We start from the raw sequence: 20,039 nt of genomic DNA, 5'->3' as shown, positions 1-20,039 counted from the left end.
CCCTTGGGTATCTTAATTAAGTCATTTTTTTCTATTGAATCATTGAACCACCCATAATTTATTCCTTTAAAACACTGTTGGTTGATTTTGATCGGCTTTTCTATTGGAAATGCCTTTAATTGTGTTCGAATTATAATAATTTTGATTGAAGGAATGAATACAAACCGTGTTAGTCTCATTTGTTTTCTAATGTGTTCAAATGACTTAAGTAAAACACAATTATTCTCGAACATTTTCACAATCAATTGGACTAATGAGTTGTGGAACAATATATGTATCCTCTAGCAATACCCCTCATAAATCTGGTTCCACATCAGACAACATTGTTTGTTTAAAGGAAACAAATTATGGGAATTCAATGATTCAATAGAAAAATGAAGTAGTTGAAGTACATGAGAGAAAAAACCCAACAAGTTTAGGAATTTGCTTATATATTTGGCCTTATATTAATGTATAATGTAATGTTAGGTTCAATTTAATGTTTATATTCATTGTTGCTTTATCATATTAAATTGTTTAAATTTATTGTTATATAATGACAAAAATAATTATTTCCTTCGTTTCAAAAAAAAATATTTCTATTTTTTTTTTAGTTTGTTTAAAAAAAATAATTAATTTTTTTTTGGCAATACTTTAATTTTAACTTTTCACGTCACATGTTTAAGACTGCAAGATTAAAAGACATTTGAGTACATTTGACATAACTCTAATTTTGAACCACAAATTAAAATTTTTTCTTTATTTTCTTTAACTCCATTCCAAATCAAACTAGACCATCATTTTTTAAAGGGCAACTTTCACATATAGCAAACAAAAAAAATCATATTTGTATAATATAGCAAACTTTGCATAATTGCGCTCCATAGCAAACATAAAAACTGTATAATTCGCAATACATATAAAAGTGTATAATTCGCTGGCCTAAATTGTATAATTCGCTGGCCTATTTCGCTGCAATTGTATAATTAGCTTTGCATACAGTTGAATCGAATTAAAATGTATGTATATTGCATAATTATAAGTGTATAGCAAGAAGATATATGTTTTTCTCGCTTTATACAAAAACAGAAACACAATATATACACTTCTGTTGTATAAAGTTAGAAAAAATTGTATTTCACTGCAATTGTATAATTCGCAATTGTATAATTCTTTGGCCTTTTTCTCTGCAATATTTGAAGTAAAATGTTTGTAAATTATATAATTAAGTGTATAACATGAAGATATACATTTTTGCATGTGTATATATAATTTTCTCTCGCTTTATACAAAACAGAAACAGAAATTATACACTTCTGTGTATAAAGCGAGAGAGACGAGAATGGGAGAGTGGCGAGCGAGACTTCTGGGAGAGAGACGCCTGGCAAATTTTTGTCAATGTTTGCTATGAAGCACAATTAAATCAAACCCTAGCTATTCAATTTAATTTAGGTTATTAGTTTGCTATTTTATACAATTTTCCCTTTTTTAAATGGGGGGAGTATCTTATGATTTTGATCCTTTTTTTTTTTATAGTAATTATGTTTATATTCTATTTTTTTAAATTTACCATTCAAATTATTGTTATATGATATTATTTAATAATGAAAAATAAATTAATTAATTTAAAAGGTTATATTTGTTAAAAAAATATAATACAATATTATATTATAAAACAATACAAAACGTGAATGTTTGCGGCAAACCCCAATTTTTTATCGTCTATTAAGGTTTCTAACAAAATAGAATAATAATAATGTATGAGTCAAAAGCTTATCATGCATGACACACGAGTTTAGACTGTTTGATAGTTAAAGGTTGTCTACTGATTTATTAAGGTTTCCACCAATTGATTGGTGTGATAATTTATTAAGGTATCATTTGATCATTTTCAGAAATATCTTTTATAAGTCAATTTTGGATGAAGTTTCAAAATGTATATGATTATAATATTTTAAAATTATATTCTATTCTTTAGAAGAAAAATGAAGTATAATTTATGGTTGTGAGTTCCAAAAACTATTAAAGATAAGAGTAACCATTTTATAAGAAATTAGACAATATATTATTCGAAAGTTTTAAGATGATATTACAATAAAAATTACTACGAAATAACTATTTTACTCACAAATAGAGCTGCATATCAATCTGTCTGATTCGATTTTGAAGTTACTTATTAGTTATTAGTTTGTAAAAATGGATGTTAAATTGTTATAGAACCTTTAAGATATTGGTTTATCCATTATCGATTTATTTGTTATTGATTTAACCGTTAAGATTCTACACAAGAAAATTATTGAAAATATCTTTAAAACAAGGTGACAAATTGAATGAACCATGTATATGAGTTAAAATATTGTAAATTAGACATATGCAAACGTTGACACATTTTAGAATAATAGAAAATCTAAAACATAAAAAATAAAAATACAAAACTAAATCTTAAATCAAAAATTTGGATTACCCGTTAAGAAGAGGTAATCCAATAGTTTATCAAATTACAATCATTACCAAAATTATTAAATCAGTTATCAATAAATTAATAAGTTCCCTTATTTGAATTAGTAATTTTAAACGATCCCTACTCACCCACCAATAAAAAAATGTACAAACGACCCTACTACAATGATTTCTTTTTAATCAAAAAATATACAAGCAACCCTACTACAATAATTTCTTTTTATTCCAATATATGTATAAGCGACCCTACTACAATGATTTCTTTTTAGGTATAAAAGAAATACAGCCACAAGAAAGAGCCATTCTTTATTATAAATAAGAATGATTTTAATGAGTAGTTGTGCAAATATATCATAATTAAACTACTGCTCCTATATCATAATTAAACTACTGCTCCCTTCAACCATTTTTTTTGGTCATATTGCGATTTTCTTTCGATTAATTTTTAAAATTAAATTAGATTATACTAATTTGATATTTGAAATAAAAAATTAAAATATTTAAAAATAATATTAAAAATATTATAAATTATAATTTTTATATAATATATCTTAAAATATTAGTCAAAATTCTTATAATTTGACTTTAAAAATAAAAATTATGATATGAACAAAAGGAGTAATAATTAGCGGAAACTTTTTCTAAAATAAAAAATTATGAGAAATTTTAATTTTAAAAGAATCCAAAAACTAGAGGTGGCCACAAAAGCAAATGCCAAATCATCAAAATTATTAATATAGTTGGAACCAACAAAGGCCGCCGCAAAACAGGTTAGATTTAATTTATTTTAAGCTTAAGTAATCTGTATTCATTTAAATTTGTTTGTAAATTTTACTTTGGACACATTATTTTAGATTATTTCTATTGAACATTTTTATTAGTAAAAAGAAATACTTATTAAACATTTTCTCATGATTAACTAAAAATAAAAATTGTGTGTTATAAGCTAGTGATGACGTGACATGTAACTAGTTAGAAAAGGACATGTGGTGTTTGGGCCCATAATAATAATAATTAAAAGGGAAAATTGTATATAATAGTAAACTAATAACTTAAAATAAATGGAGTAGCTAGAGTTTGATTTAGTTGTGTTCCATAGCAAATGTTTACAAAAAAATTGTCAGGAGTCTCTCTCTCCCAAATTATTCGCTCGCCACTCTCCTCCAATCTCTCGCTCGCTTCCTCATTTTTTATACAAACACAAGTGTATAAAAATTGTTTCTAATTGTATAAAGCAGAGAAAATTGTATAAATACATATATTTTTGTTCCCATCTCTCCCCTCTTTCAGATCTCGCTGCCACTCTCGCAAATCTCGCTCTACACCCTCGCCTTTCTCACTTATACAAACAGAAGCGAAATGTATAAATTGTGTTTTCGTTTTATAAAACATGAGAAAATTGTATATACACATGCAAGTACATATATTTTCGTCCTATACACTTATAATTATACAATAAAAATATTCTCCTGCTCAGTTTCATTTGCATTTCTCTCTTTCTCGTTTCATACAATTTTCAAATTGTATATAATTTCTCTCTTTCTCGTTTTATACCATTCAATTCAATTGTATATTCCTTGTCAAGTCTCTTTTGTCTTTCTCTCTTTCTCATTTTATACAAATTCAAATTGTATATAATCGTTCTATAACTTATAATAATATAATTCGTTTTATACACTTAGTTTTTATATAGTTCTCTATCCAAGTGTCTTTCTCTTTCTTGTTTTATACACTTCGTTTTATATAATTTGCTTCAACTGTTTATGTACAGCGAATTATGCAGTTTCTATGTTTGCTATGGAGCGTAATTTTGTAAACTTTGCTATAACATACAAATATGAATATTTTATTTGCTATACCTATCTGAAAGTTGCCTTGATTAAAATATATATTAAAAATAAAATGTTATTTTTGGCCCCAAAAAAAAATAAAAATTCTTCTGCCTTTTCTTCTTTGCCAAAATGCCCACCCCGGCTTCCATTCTACCTCATTTTGTTTGTCGCCGGAAAACACGTAGTGGCCTCCGGCTAAAATCGCATACTCCAATAAGTTCTATCCTTTATTCTAATTCAATATTATAGTTGCCATTTTTTCCAATCTCATTTTTTTTTGAATAACAATCAATATTTGTTGATTTTTTCGCTTCTTCACTGTTGTAAGTTCTTTAGAATTTGAATCTTTTAGCGGTTTCAAAGAAAATAATTTCAGATTCATATTAGTCTTGTCAAAAAAAATAAAGTTTCGCCAAATTTATTTTTAACTCAAATTTGACTTTTATTTTTTTAATTTATGTTTTTCTGCGGCCATTTCAAAGCAATTGCTGAAAAAATAATTAAAAATGAAGGTTAAAGCAAAAGAAGAATTGAAGGATTAGAGAAAGAGAGCTGCAGTGAAGAAGAAGAAGGCTTTTCCATTTTATTTTTATTATTTTATTTTAAAACTTATCAAGTATATAAGAAAAATATGATTTTTAACTGCTATATACGCTCAAGGTGAGTGGAACACATTTTTTGCCCATATCTGCAATAAAAAATAATTTTTAAATAAAAAAACTGTTCGATAGATACAAATTCTAAGCTTAAAAGCCTTTATTTTAATGCGCTAAAATTCAAACTCCAGCCTCCAAGCCACCGATTTGCTTTATATAACTATTTTATGAATATTTTTTATTTGTCGAATCAAAAACTAAACTATTAAAGATCAAAAATCAATAAAATAATATCTTACTAATTTAGTGCATTTAAAAATTGAAAGCTAGACTAATAATACATTAAGTCGAATTAACTGATGGACGCCCCAAATTCCAAGTATCAGTGACGACAATTTATAACTAGTCGTGTTGTTTCAATGTGATTTTTGACTAGACACGCAGTTTAAAAATATAATTTTTTTTTTATAATGTTCCAAAACTAAGGTAAACTGTCACTCATTCTTTTTTCCAATGGATTAAAAAGAAAAATGTGTCATAAATTGAATCAAAGTGAATATCTATTAGGTAACTTGATATTGTCCAAATTCCACTACACTTGTGACTTTAGAGTGCAGAGTTATCAAAGTCTATGGGGTTCTTCACATATTAAGGATTAACAAATTTTAATCTTGTAGCAGTGTGATACAAGAAACCTAGGAATCCAACAGATTTTTGAGACAGTAAGTACCAAAAATAAACCATGCTAAAAGAAGAAGTGAGAAAGCCAATAATGCTACCATAAAAGGCCATCCCACCATGAAAATGCCAAAGCATACAACTAGCATAAAAGGTGAAAATGATCTCAAGATTGACATGTTGTCAACCCAATGTCCTTTGAACAATAAAAGAGCACCAACATTGATCATGTTCCAATCCATTGATCCTCCATAGCAGAGCCTGTTCAGGCAATTAGCAACAAAAGAATAGCTGTTGCAAGTGAATATATTGTACGATTTGTGCTCAAAATGACGAACGCTTGATTGGATGGCATCATCCCAAGTAATTGCAGACCCAAACTCTGTGTGTTTATAGCCATGCTTACATGTGTGTGCAGCAAGGTTTCGTGGAAAGCAGCACTGTCCAATAATTCACCATTCAGAAATTCTTGTCAATACTTTGTTGGTAAGATCAAATTGCCCTATTTCTTTATGTGGGGTAACTACTAACTAAGCATAGTGTTTCAGGTGGAATTGCTGGAAGTTATATGTGAATATAAATAGTAGGGGCGATGCGTTAAGGAAGATGGGGGGAGAGGTTAGTGAGTGACATAATGCTACAACAAACAATTGAAAGGCTAAGAGCATGCTACAGTAAATTGTACCTGTTTTCTGTCTAGTTGAAGGTATTTGGCCACAGAACCTAATGCAAAATCATCAATGTTAATAAAGTTGGAACCAGAAAAGGCCACGGCAGAACCGTCCTCTCTGCATATTCCTACATGTCCAATGAAAGGTGCCAACCATGAGACTACTGGTAGAGGAGTCCAAACTAAACAACAGGGGAACTTAGCATTCTCTCCATTTATTTCATCAAGAGGCCAAAATTCATGCTGAATATCTTGGACTGCTCTTATGCTCTCCATCTTGTAGGCAGGTTCCAAATCCATTAAAGAACGTCTTCCTGATGGCATATGGCGACATGAAATTTTGCAGTCATGAAAAAAGGTTTCTGTGAAAAGAAAAGGAGTAAAACAAACTATCAGTGAAAGCAGCTATAAAAACATTAGGTGCCAATTGCACTATGCTTTATACAACTGCACTATTTGATCCGCCGATGTAGCATAATTGCATAAACATCCATGACTACTGATTGTTAAAAAAGCTTGAAAAATGATTTTAGCCATTACAAAATTAATAAGACATTTCATTGGATGCAACTAAAATTCAACAATTCCAGAAATGCAGAAATTCTCTTGGATATCCATATAAAAAGGTGGTAACTGATCCCATTTATGCAAGCATACAGTTCAGGAAAACTTCTATCACAGCTTAAAATATTTAACTCTCTTTCTATTGTTTTGAATGCATAATTTGAATGCCCCAACTTAACATGGACTGTTAACAATGAATATATCTTCATTATGATCTACATCTCTACTACGACATAAGTTTTATGTCAGTTGTGTTTCTTCCATAGTATTTCTTTGCTCTCATATGTTGTATTTTGGTGATTCTTGTCAATAACTAAGATTTTCTGGAACTGTGAATTGTTTCACAACTTCAATGGAATGGTGATTCTAAACCTGCACTTATAGGTTTTGTTTTCTGGATGGTAAAGATGCTATCTCTTTTTTTTTTTTTTCTTTTGATGAGGTTAAGGTTTAGTGACTTAAGTACCAAGAAGGTACCAAAACCAAAAGTTACAAAAAACTGCTAGGGATATCCATACAGTCAATTACAACGAAAGAAGCTAAAACTTATGCTTTGTGTTTCGATCAGACTGGATGATTTCACATTATTATTTCTTCACTGATAGTCAAAATGTAGTTGTATTACTAACACAGCATCCAGAAAGTGCCTATATAGTTACAAATTACTTGAAGGTAGAGAGGCTGTTTCATATAGACTCTCGGCTCAAAGAAAGATGCAAAAGAAAGAAGCAGGAACAAACTAAAAAAACAATAAGATGATACAATGATCAAGGCTATAGAAACAAGCGGTAGTAACAAATAAATCTAAAAACACAAAAAACAGGAATAATACTAATGTACGGGATGGTGCTTTATGTATAGATCCGTAAATATCTGGACAACCTACTGCTGCATTTTCATGTGTTACCCAATTGTGGTGAATGGAAGCTGGTCCTGAGCACGTACAGTGGATAATGTTGGGCACAGTAAAGGACCTGTTAGACAGATGACCTTAGAAGAAAGCAAGAATACATAGGACACGAGAGATAGCCTATGTAGCCCTTATATGGATCCTTTGGAAGGAGAGCATGGAAGAGTTCATGATAAGTTTATATATTTGAAGAATAACCTCCTGTTTTTGGTTAATCTCTCTGACAGTTTGTTGGTTTCTCTACTTTTTGGTGTATTACTTCTACACGGAAGTTTACCCACATTAACAAGATTATTACTTCATCACAACATTTTTTTGTAAGTGGAATTAATAAGATGTTCTTCTTTGGGATAATCTTAGTAGCTCAGTAAGTTGGATAGTGAGGGTTCAATTCTCCACCTTGTTATCTCCTTCCTCTATCCCCAACTTCTTTTTTTTTTTTAAAAAGATGTTCTGCATTATCTTCAACGGATTCTACACTAATGTAACTTCCTTAAAGCTTTTTGTGGACACCTTGACAAGTTGCTATACCAGGACCTGATAAAATGTATTACGGCACCCATCAATTCAAGCAACAAGTGATAAGGGAATCATTAACTTCATAGTGGTTAAGACTTGCATTGCATTTCCTCCCAAAAACTCACTCATTTGCAGTCTATCTTACTAAATAACAACAACATACCAAGTGTTCCCACAGATTGAAGTTCGGGGGAGAGTAGAGTGTACCATACCTTAATCTACCTCAGCCAAGATGTTGTTTCCAGTAGACCCTCGCTCAAGACATAAACAAACTAGAAATAGACACAATAAAAGTACAAAAGACAATAGGTAGTAACAAACAACAGATAGTAAGAGGGCAATATTACAACTAAATAACACTACAATCAAACTACACATATCTTACTAAATTACAATTTTGTTTTTTTACCGAATTCATTTAAAGTTGATCATCAATTGAGTTAAAAGAATTGAAAAGCTTTACTTGTTTGCCATCTTCCTCTATCAATCAAGACAACACATACATTCTCCAAGATGAAATCAAAACTGCTTTTGGAATTTCCTCTATCAACCAAGACAACACATACATTCTCCAAGATGAAATCAAAACTGCTTTTGAATTTCAAATCACCAACAACATTGTTAAACAAGTTGCACAGAACCCTATCTAGCTCAAGGATAATCTGAAAAAACCAAAACCAAAAAAAAAGTTTTTCTATTGCTTCTAACTTCAAAGAATCTAGTGACATCAACTACATTAATGAAAAAAATCTAAAGAGCTCACAAGTCTATATATGGCAATTAACAATCAAAACCTTAAAACCCCTTTGTCTTACTTACTCAAAAAATGAAATCTTCATGGATTCTAAAATAACTAAATTTCAAGAATTAATGAACAAGAAGAAAATGGTACCTTCAAAATGAAGCAAAGAAATCAAAGTGATGAAAACAGTTTTTGCTTAGCCCTTTTCTTTGATTGATGAAGCACACAAGAAAGCAATGGGGGTAAGTGTCGAACATACATATAAAAATATTTACTTTTTCACATTTTCCATTATACTATTCAAACATTATTATTATTATTGGTTATTATTTATCGACTAATTTTATTTTATTTTGAAAATGAGGGAAAGATAGAATTTGGGTTAGATGCATGAACTGGGGCCCACCCTAGACATTACAAAGAAAAGCCTCATGTGGTTCCCACTTTATCTGTTTTATTTTGAGTTGTTATATAAACAAAATTAAAAGCTCCATTTAGATGAATTATTTATTATCCTAGCCTATCTACTTTGACATTCTATGTATTTAGACCAATATTTTAAAAAGACCATGTTTTTATACCTATTTTGAAAATGCCAATTTTTTTAATAACATAAATACAACTATTCGTTTGACCAGCACCAGTTCGGTCACAAGACAATTAAAAGAATCGCTCAAAACTTTTGGAGACAATTCTTTAGATGTTACTAGCGTGATTATAAATCTATTTTAAATTTAGTGAAATAAGTTTTACAAAATCCTACAAAAGTAAGATGTTATTTTTGACTTTTTTAGAGCAAAAAGTTTTTCACGTGAAATACTTTTTGAGTTTATAACTATGATAGGATAAAATTGTACTCACCATTAGTGCTTAAATTTAGAAAAAAAATAATATTTAGGGCTTGTTTAGTTATGTGATATGAAATCATGAAATGAAATTAAAGTTTTGTATGGATATACAATATGAAATTTTTCTGTTGTATATTTTCTCATAAACATAAGAATTTCATAAGATGTAACACTATTAAAATAGTCCCAATTGTTTATTCATTCTTACAAAATAATTTTTTTTATAAAATTGCATAATAAATTACTATAAAGTTATTTGTTCTCCACTTAAATAATTGTTTCATCTAACTTTCATTGATCAGACTTTAATTCAATTAAAAAAATTGAACATGAATTGTAGTGTATTAGTTTTAAATATATATTCCCCTATATAGTATGAACAATCTCCTCATGTTGAACTTGCATTTCTTGATCATATGACCGAGAAGACGAATCAACATTGTTAGTTGAGTCATTTATTGGTCAATATCATTCGCAACTATATTTTCGTACTCATAGACCATAAATATTTCATTGCTACTTTGGTATTCTTGCAAATAATTATGTAGCACTATGCAAGTTATGACAATTTTTACTTGTGTGTCTGTTGACACCCAATTTTGACCGACCTTTAACCATTTTTAGGATTATATTCGACTAAATACGTATTTTAAAATTTACTTAAAGTTTGAAAGTTTTAGTTGATTTTTCTCAAAAATTATATATTTTAGTATCATTTACTTTATAAAATTATTGTAAATAGTATTTCAAATGTTTTAAAATTTAGATGATTTTCAATTATACAAAAAAAATATTTTAATGTATGTAGTATTTTAATAAATATTATTTAAATTCTAGCCTATTCTATTCTAATTTCTTCCAATTCTAGCCAATTCCAATTAAGTTTTTTATTACAATCATAGTCACTCTTTCATTTCAATTCTAGCCACTTTAATTGCAATTTTAGCCATTCTATATCTTTGCCAATCTAATTTCAAAACTTCATCTTTTGATCTTATCCGTCCATCTTAAAAAATAAATCCTAGATCGAATCCTAATCCTTCATCTCTTATTAATCTCATGGTTGTGATTAAATCTTTATTTTTCACAACACCAAAAGACCCCCAAAAAAAACCCTAAAACATTTTTCTCTCCTTCTCTTCCCCCCCTCCTTGGCAGCCGCTTCTCTCTTTTCCCCCATTCTTGCCGGCGAGATCCTCCATCGTCGTTGAAGCCAGCAGCCGCTGGCAGCTATTGCATCTCCCCTTTGTTCTTCCTCCTCTTCTCCCTCCTTCTTCTCTGTCTCCTTTCTCCCGTCGCCCAACCTCCTCCTTCCCTTCTCCCTTTCGTTCTCTCCATTTTGCTGGCGAAAACAGCAGAACCAGGCACCAGCAGTGCGCGTAGCAGCAACGCTTGGAGAGCCGCAGACAGGAGTAGCAGGCCAAGACCAGCAGCCCCATCGGCGGAGAAGACGCCAGCCAACAACTCCGACGCCAGCCAACAACTCCGACTCCAGCGCCACCAGCAGCAGCGACAACAGCTCCAAACACAGCCGCTTCCCCTCTCTTCTCGCCTTTCTCCGACCAGCAGCCCCAGCGCCCCCTCTCTTCCTCCTCTCATCCGCTTCTTCCATCTCCTCCCGGCGAGAAGCGACCATTGGTGAAGCCTCCAGCGAAACCAGCAACCTAGCGAGGAGAGCAGCAAGCAGTCACGGGCGAAAATCCAGCAGTTGCGATCATCGGTGGGAGCAAGCAGCAGCTCCGGCCAGCGTGAACAGCAACCAGAAACAACGAGATTTGGCGTTGTTCAAAGGTCTCATGTTCGTGAAGGTTAGTTCTTGTTTAAACTTGTTTCATCCTTTAATAAATTTGTTAATTTGACCACTAGAACTTAGGATTTATTTTTTCATGTTTGCTTCTATGTGGGTTTACTGGTAGCTTTCAAATTCTTGCATACTTGATTATACTATGAATTAGTAGTTTCTTGTTCTTAATCTGTTCATGAGATATTAGAAATTTCTCTTACTCTCTTCCCTTCTTGAGTCTGATTCGGTGGAGATATTAATTGGCTCCAAACCGAGTATTTCTTTTTGGCTTTCTTACTTTTTAAATTAATCTTGGAGTTATTGATTATTATATCATTTGACTTACTAATGTTGCTCTGTTGACATTTATCGTTGGTGTAAATAACTATAGATTGCTTATATGACGGATTAATACATATTTTTCATGTAATACTGTTATCTCACTGTTTCTCCTCCCTCTTACTTGCTTGATTGATATCGATTTAGTGGTACTAAGATGATTTTGTTGCCTGTACGAATCCTAGAAGATTTTATGGTAAGGTGATTTTTGCTTATTAATGTTTGGTAATTGATTGTAGATGCCTTAATTAAGGCTGATTTGATGCTTACTGATATATATTCAAGTAAATTTATATTTGGCTGATCTTGAAACATTTGTTATTTTGATTTCTCTGTATTTAAGGAAATATATTAGTCTTCCTAATTTATTCTTATTTGTTTATTTTGGTAACATAATAATAATTTAAAATCTGATTTTGGACTCTTCTTTATTTAAAAAAAATAAAAATATATTACTTTGCCTAATTTAATTCTTATTAGATTCCTTACTTGTTCATTATAGATTTTTAGAAATCATGCCTATAGGTTTGTCTTTAACCACCTAGAATTATTGTTTGTAGGTGTTATAATCCAATCAATTGTTTGATGCTTTGTTAATAAGTCTAAAAAATAATAACTAGATTTCATTAATTTTAATGTTAAAATCAAATCATAATAATTTAGTAGGTTGATTAGGTGCTAACTTTTAGCATTGTCTTGTCATGTAGAAACCATGCCTAAGGATTAAATTGTTCATAACATTTAAATTTACAAAATTATGCATATATGTGTTACTTTTTTGAACACCTAGAAATCATGTCTATAGGCTTGTAATAAACTTTTAACATATCCAAAAAAAAATAGAACTTGTTCGTGCATGTTTGTGCCCTCCCCCTAAAATTAGTTAATATTATTTCATGAGTAATCCTATTTGTCTTCTTGAAGATTTCCGCATTCGTTGCAATATGTTATTTTCTTAAAATAATAATGATGCTAAAATCATTTCATGCATTTAACAAATTATTTGGCTTTAAATATATTTCATCGTAAAACCTTTGCATTTAATAAATTTACCACCTTAATGTTCTACTAGTTTTTAGTACTTACAAAGTTTTGCAACATAATTTTCTTAAAAGTCATTATTCAATCTTCCTTTGAAATTTTGGATTGATTATTACATTATTTTTGGGAAAGTCAAAGGAACTATGAGGTCTAGTTCCAATTTTTAAACCGACGCATCCTCGGAAGTACCACCTACCCATGAATTTCAAAAGAATTATGTGCATTTATGTGTAAATAATTTATGTGCCAACATGTAAACTAAATCTTTTAAATCATTTTCAAAAAACATAAGCTATTTTTAGACCGACCTCAAATCAAAATTGTTTCTATGGTGGAGGAGCGCGATCAACAATATCGTGGCATCATCCCTATAAAGAAACAAACATTTTAAAAAAATAAAAAATTCATATTCAAAACTTGCTCAATTTTCAAACTTTACTTTCACACATATTAATTGTTTGATATTTATAAATTTTGTTTATAACATAGTTTCACATGCTTAAATAAAAACAAAACTTGATTGTTTATTTATTGCTATCACCTAGACTTGCATGTTCAAATTAATAGTATTAATTGTTTTGTATTTGTTATCACTAGCAAGATTAAATAAATTAATAAATGAAGTGACTTTGATTGCTAATTGTAACCCTCACATAGATTGCATGAGATACGGCCGGGACCCACACTTGTGGACCTCGAGGGATGCCTAACACCTTTCCCTCGAGGTAATTTGTACCCTTACCCTAATCTCTGGCTCGTTGACCTTAGTTAGACTTAGGTTAGATAGGTGTCCTAAGACGCCTTAATTCGTTAGGTGGCGACTCCTCAAACTCGAAATCCCAAAAGAGTTGTTAGGTCGCGCAAAAAACCCGTTTTCTGCGAAAATGGGGCGCGACATAATGACGACTCCGCTGGGGACATTAGGTTCTTACCATTACGTGTTAATTGCTTATTTATGTGGGGTTTACTTTATTTTTGTCATTTCATTATTTGTTAGGTGCTTACCATGTTTAGCTTATTTTGTTGTCTTATTTACTGTTTTCTCTCCATGTTCCATCCCTTTCCCTTTTCCTTTTTTTTATTACCATGTTTCACATCTTCCCTTTTCCCTTATTTGCTTAATTACATGTTTAATTCCATACCGTCTTTCTTTATTTGCTTAGTTTTTATATCTTTACATGTTTAATTTCCTTTATTCATGCTTATTTATCTATTTATTGTTTATGAACTGTCTATATTTTATCGCTTTCCAATTTAAATGCTAAATGTTTATTGCTTTGATAATGGGCATTCCGCTCATACTTCCCCAAATTGGGACCCTCTTCCTTTTTTTTTTTAATTTTATTCTCGTGATGCTGTGCCTTTGCACCTCTCACAACTATTCTCATCCTATTGAGTTGAGAACCAAAATAAGCCACCAAAATATAAAAATGACCAAAATAAGCCACTTTTTTAGTTAGTAACTAAAATAAGTTTAGTGGAAAAAAAAGTTCCACTTTATCAAATTTTCTAAACGTTTTCCGTTAGTGTCATAACGTGTATTTTAATGTATAACTGAACTTTTTCTTCCACTTTACAAAGTGAAACTTTTTCTTCCACTTTATAAAGTGGAAGAAAAGTCTTCCACTTTATGAAGTGGAAGAAAAAGTTCCACTTTGTAAAGTGGAAGAAAATCTTCCACTTTATAGAAAATTACTTTCATCTTTTCACCTTCTCCTTGTTTCTTTCACTTTAATGGCTTTTATGTTACTTGAAGATGAACATTGATGGTCCCAATCCGACAAATGAAGCAGCCCCACAGTAAATAAATCAAAAATTTGGAGTAGCACAACCCGACAACATAACAATTCGTCCCTACAAATTATATAAATTAGGTATTTCTTTAACATCTCATATTTTATTTATTTAAAATGTGTTTCATTTATCTCATCTTGTATTAGTATAGTATTTTTGATTTAGCATTCTTTAACATCTTGATTTAGCATTCTCTTAATTTCTGCTTGTTAGTGGAACATTAAACATTTTTTAGAATGATATTATTTTTTTTAATGTTCTTGAAATATTTTCCGGCGAGAAGCTGCTTCATTTTCCGGCGAGGTGTGTAAGATGCTATATTTTCCGGCGAGAAGCTGCTTCATTTACCGGCAAGGGATTGTTTGCCTAATTTTTTAAAAATAAAAAATAAAAAAATTGTTTAGAAACAAGAGAAGCTTAGTATGCACACATATGAACATTAAAGCGCGCATTTCTCTACCCCTTTTCTGATGCTGCATCACATGCCAGCTTAAAACTTGCACATGTGGATACTATACTAAAATATATAGGTTCCACTTTGTAGTATATGTTATCTCAATCTCTGTTATGCTTCGATTGGAATACTATACTAAAATATAGAGGTTTCATACAACAATAACTCCTGCCATACTTCAAAATCAAGCAAGTTGGATCGGCTATATCATTAATCTTCATTGTTCATCTCGCTTCATTATTCAAACAAAAAAAATATCATAATGACTAATTTTCATATCGATTATGTTTTTGATATTTAGTCAGCTAATAGTGCTCAATTGATCGCAAATAAATGCAAATAACTAATTTAGATTTCTAATTGGAATGATAACACTTATTTTCCCTCTTTCTAAATGAGGATAATTACTATTTGTGTGATTTTGTTTTAGTAATTTCTTTTGGAGTTAGCAGACTTAAGTTATTTCACCAACTTGAGCTGAAAGCCGAGAGAGTTATATCGTTATTCTTTGTTAGATTTTGATTAATAATATGAAGCATTCTTCATGATTATGTCATAGTTAATAACTAAGAATTTTAAACATTATTTAGTTAAAATATTCTCGATCATCATATATGTTCTCACTACTTACTCAATTAGTATTTTTTTTTCTTTTACTCCCCTTCACAATTTAATTATTTTGTTTGTCACATCAAGGTTTGGTGTTGGGAGAGGATCTTGCCTGTACAGCCATCAGCTCCTCCTCAACATGATGGTGACATGTTACTTCCATATGCTAGGCGTTGGACGCGTGGAATTGATAGGGATACCGAGTCACATCATGTTCTTATCCCGATCAGAGACCAGTTAAACCGCATGACGGAGGATCAGGTACATAAAATAAATTTCATTATATATGATTGCTAAATATTAAATGAAATAATACACATATAATAATAAAAATACAACAAAAAATGATATTTTGCTGACTCTAGTAGTCCACATGAATTGGACTATAAATAGTTTTACTATTTTATTTTATTTAAAATAAATAAATAAAATTGCAGCATTAAGCTAGCCAAACTTTGTATTGCTTATTTCATGTTATAAATTCACGAAAAGTTATTTATTATTAATTATTATGTTATTTGCAAACCTATCATTACTATTCTAATTAGTTGAGATGTGAGTGTTGATGAAGTAAAATATTTAGAGAGAGAGAGAATAGTTTAGATTAATATTATTATAATTAAGGTTATTAAATATCAATATTTCCCGGGAGTTTACGTAATATAATTAAAGTATGATATTATACTATAACTTATTATACTAGAAAATAAATTAATTAATTAGGTGACGAGTCAATTGCAATCTTGATTGATGGGAGAACTCAATCTTTGAAAAAGGTCAAAATTAAAGTTGTTAAAGAATCAATTTGTGAGATATACACTTGTTATTTTTGCGAAAATAACTTTATATATAATAATATTTTTCGATAAAAAGATGTCGATTAAATCGTTATATGTTAACCTATCAATTGTCTCTGCTTGAACATGTAGTATGTGTTATCATCCACACTGTAATTTATGTATATATGTATATGGATTCCTACGTTGTTACATTTCATTAATTAAAAAATATAAATTTCATATAAAAGTAAATTAATAATAATTTTATTTGTATACTAATCAGTTAATGTTGATTTTATTTAATTGTTATATTTTAAAAATAGTTTCGATGGACACTGTACAATGAAATTTTACATACACTGCCTCATTGTTGTATGGTCGATGAGCCTCTATGGATGGCATGTGTCCCTATGTTTTGCCTAGAGATTGTTGAAGTGCACTCGCCTGATAGAGTAATGCGTCAGTTTGGTCATTCCCAGCATGTACCTGTGATTCCTAGTTGGGGAACCAACCACCACGCGCATGATCAGCGTAGGAGGCTTGGAGCAGAGGTTCTTGAAATGATGGATAAATATTTTTGTGATTGGGGTAATCGACATCAGAGTTTAGCTGTTGAGGTAAATGATGGTACTAGCGGGGCAGGGTATAGATTATGGTACATGCGGCATGGAAGATTGCTTATAGGTAGGCCTACATTAGAGGTTGACGTATCGTCAGGCTTTGTTCATTTTGCTGGTACTAGTATTGCAATGTCCAGAGGACTATTTAAATTGTATAGTCTTGCATTACAGTGGCAGAGAGACACAACCTCTGCTTTACATGGTGAAAAGGTATCTCAGATTGTTAAAGATACATTGCTTGAGGCCGGAATACAATTTAGAGAGCCATTTTTTGAGGGAGATCCTTTATTTGAACATGTGCGTGCAAGAGGACCCAGAAGTGGACGGATGGGGCATAGAGGTAGAGCTCGAGGACGCGCTCGAGGATGTGGCGCTGGTGGTATACCTATTCCTCCAGACATAGGGGCAGATGTGAGAGTAGAGGCTGATGATTTGCATGTTCATCAGTTTGGCACGTCAGATATCATGAATTTATTACATATGTCATTTGATCCTTATTCAAGATTGACTCGAGATGTGGAAGGAATTGGACATATGAGCTATGAATCAACAATAGATGTTGGAGATTATATACCTGATATCGCGGTAAGAATTAACAATTAATTTTAAACTTAAAACATTACTAACTTATATAAATATTTCAAAATAAAAAAATAAAACTATTTATATATTTTTGTAGGGCACATCAGGTACTGTCCGTTTTGACACTGAAGATACTACTATTTATAACACTCAAGATTTTATTGAAGGATTGTTTGATGATCCAATTAAGTTGCAGGTTCGTGTTATTTATCTATTTAATACAGTAGCTATTAACACTTTGATTTTATTTATGCCCACTTTTCGTAAATAATTTTTATTTGCTATCATAAGGAAGGGACTATCAGGCCAATACTTTTCACCGCCGAGTGGATTGAATTGTCCAAAGTAGGCATTTTTGTAGCTACGCACAGTGAATTCTGGTGCCATATGCTCCCATGCTTGATACCCAATTTGATCAAATCCCTTTATTGCATGAGAACATGGAATATGGTATGATTGCCATTTACCACATTGACATTTTCCTTGTGATGCATTTACAATATGCTTATTACCATCACGACCATGATGCATATGTGTTTTCACCTCAAATATGTTTTCCCTTTGTTGGTGATAGTTGATCAGTGTGTGATGTTTTGACTTTTTTCGATTATCCTAAAAAATCTTGAATGGTTTAGGCATCCATTGTTGCTTTTCCTGTACTAGATGATTAACAAATTTTGATCTTGTAACAAATCGATTCACAACTTGATTGTAAGTGAGTCTTACCATTGCAGTAACTGGTAGACCCCTTGCTGATTTGAGAAGACCATTGAATGATTCAGAAGTGTTTGTCGTCAGCATGCCCCATCTCTTACCTCCATCCCTGTGCAATGTCCATTTGTCAAGTTCGTTCTTCATTAGCCACACATATACTTCCGCATTAATATCGTTGATCATTTCCATTTTTTTCAAAAAATTTTTCTCCTGACAGTGATTTGCAGCTGCCCATAATAGGTTGTTCAAAGTGATATTTTTGATTTTTTTTTGAAAATTGGCCTTCAAATGTCTTAAACAAAAACGATGAAACCCAAATGGAGCCTGCCAATTCGAATAATTATACACGGATGAGAGTATTCCGTGATGCCTATCTGATATCAATGTGACCCCTCTACGACCCTTCACAACGTGCAAGTGCAAATGATCCAAAAATAAAGTCCATGTCTCTATGATCTCATTTGCAACTATTGCAAATGCCAAAGGTAACATAGAGCCGTTACCATCTATTGTAACGCAATCAACAACTTGATATCATATTTTCCATAGACATGTGTTCCATCGATCGATATAACAGGACGACAATGCACAAACCTATCAATGCATGATTTAAAAGCCCAAAACACATAGTTGAATACATGTTCAATGACATCGACACGCCGCTCTGTTTTCCATTCTACTATTGTTCCAGGATTGAAGTGTTTCAAAGCTTCTATGAACCTCGGTAACTCGGCAAAATAACCCTCCCAAGTACCATAGACTTTTTCAAAAGCCCGCTTGCGACCAAGATAGGCTTTTCTTGTACTTATCGAAATGCCATATGCTTTAAGAACGGCTGTTTGACAGTCTTTGATGGGAAACCTGAAAAGTAATAATAATATTAATTATCAAATAAAAATGAATATTTTCTTATTAAATAAGAATCATCTAATGATAAAATAGTGCCTTGGCGTTCTTTCTATATCAACACGGAGGACATTAGCAATCATCTCAACATCCAAGTTGAAATGTCTTTCGCGACATGTACCCATATCACATGTATGTTCTTCAATGTATCTTCCAACTTTCCACATGTTAGTATGTTTATCAATAAAAGAAGTCAACCTAAATCGACATCCTTGTTCTACACGCCTGCAAACAAGTCGCCATGATTTTTTTGTCGATTTAATAACAAAGTACTCCCTTGCTACTTTCAAATGTAGAAGTTTAACTGCTCTTTGCAACTGCTTCTTTGAATTGAATAACATGCCTTTTTTAATATAAATAGCACCATTCATGAAATCTTCTGGTTCATGCCACGTACGTTGTGATGTATACTCATCATATGTATCACCAAAGATATCTGAACCATCTGGGAGATGATCAAGATAAGGAATTTCATGATTATGAAACGGGCTCATGGACATTGGTCTTGGCGATCGATTGAGAGTCGAAAAATCATCATCACTAGATGATGCCTCAAATGGAACATTATCTCCTGATTCCTCAGCATTAGGCAAATCATCACTATCACTAGCTGAAGGTGA

General features: G+C 31.3%; 2 protein-coding genes across 20 annotated transcripts; one reads left to right on the top strand and one right to left on the bottom strand.

Moving 5' to 3' along the window:
- Positions 1–5,409: 5,409 nt before the first annotated feature.
- LOC778264 (green ripe-like 1) lies at positions 5,410–9,252 on the bottom strand. Of its 6 annotated transcripts, none has more exons than XM_069287632.1 (4): positions 9,101–9,252; positions 8,672–8,870; positions 6,231–6,577; positions 5,410–5,985 (listed from the first exon to the last, which is right to left on the bottom strand). In XM_069287632.1, exons 3-4 carry the CDS (start codon positions 6,537–6,539, stop codon positions 5,563–5,565), a joined length of 732 nt encoding a protein of 243 aa, XP_069143733.1. In that variant the 5' UTR covers positions 6,540–6,577; positions 8,672–8,870; positions 9,101–9,252; the 3' UTR covers positions 5,410–5,562. The 6 variants fall into 6 exon arrangements, with proteins under 6 accessions (XP_069143733.1, XP_019070582.1, XP_010324963.1 ...); XM_019215037.3 differs by having other exon boundaries at positions 8,421–8,870; positions 9,101–9,245; XM_010326661.4 differs by lacking the exon at positions 8,672–8,870 and adding an exon at positions 8,421–8,480 and having other exon boundaries at positions 9,101–9,245.
- Positions 9,253–11,465: 2,213 nt separating this feature from the next.
- LOC101260845 (uncharacterized) lies at positions 11,466–18,790 on the top strand. 14 transcript variants are annotated; one of them, XM_069288064.1, is made up of 7 exons: positions 11,466–11,606; positions 14,718–14,835; positions 15,906–16,079; positions 17,077–17,802; positions 17,897–17,995; positions 18,091–18,249; positions 18,534–18,790. In XM_069288064.1, exons 3-7 carry the CDS (start codon positions 15,969–15,971, stop codon positions 18,534–18,536), a joined length of 1,098 nt encoding a protein of 365 aa, XP_069144165.1. In that variant the 5' UTR covers positions 11,466–11,606; positions 14,718–14,835; positions 15,906–15,968; the 3' UTR covers positions 18,537–18,790. The 14 variants fall into 14 exon arrangements, with proteins under 14 accessions (XP_069144165.1, XP_069144162.1, XP_069144166.1 ...); XM_069288061.1 differs by having other exon boundaries at positions 16,921–17,802; XM_069288065.1 differs by lacking the exon at positions 18,091–18,249 and having other exon boundaries at positions 16,921–17,802.
- The last annotated feature ends 1,249 nt before the right edge of the window (positions 18,791–20,039 follow it).

This window comes from Solanum lycopersicum, chromosome 8 (assembly GCF_036512215.1).
Source record: "Solanum lycopersicum chromosome 8, SLM_r2.1".
NCBI lineage: Eukaryota > Viridiplantae > Streptophyta > Magnoliopsida > Solanales > Solanaceae > Solanum > Solanum lycopersicum.
Note: the sequence above shows the minus strand (reverse complement) of the source record. Positions and strands in the feature narration are given on the sequence as shown.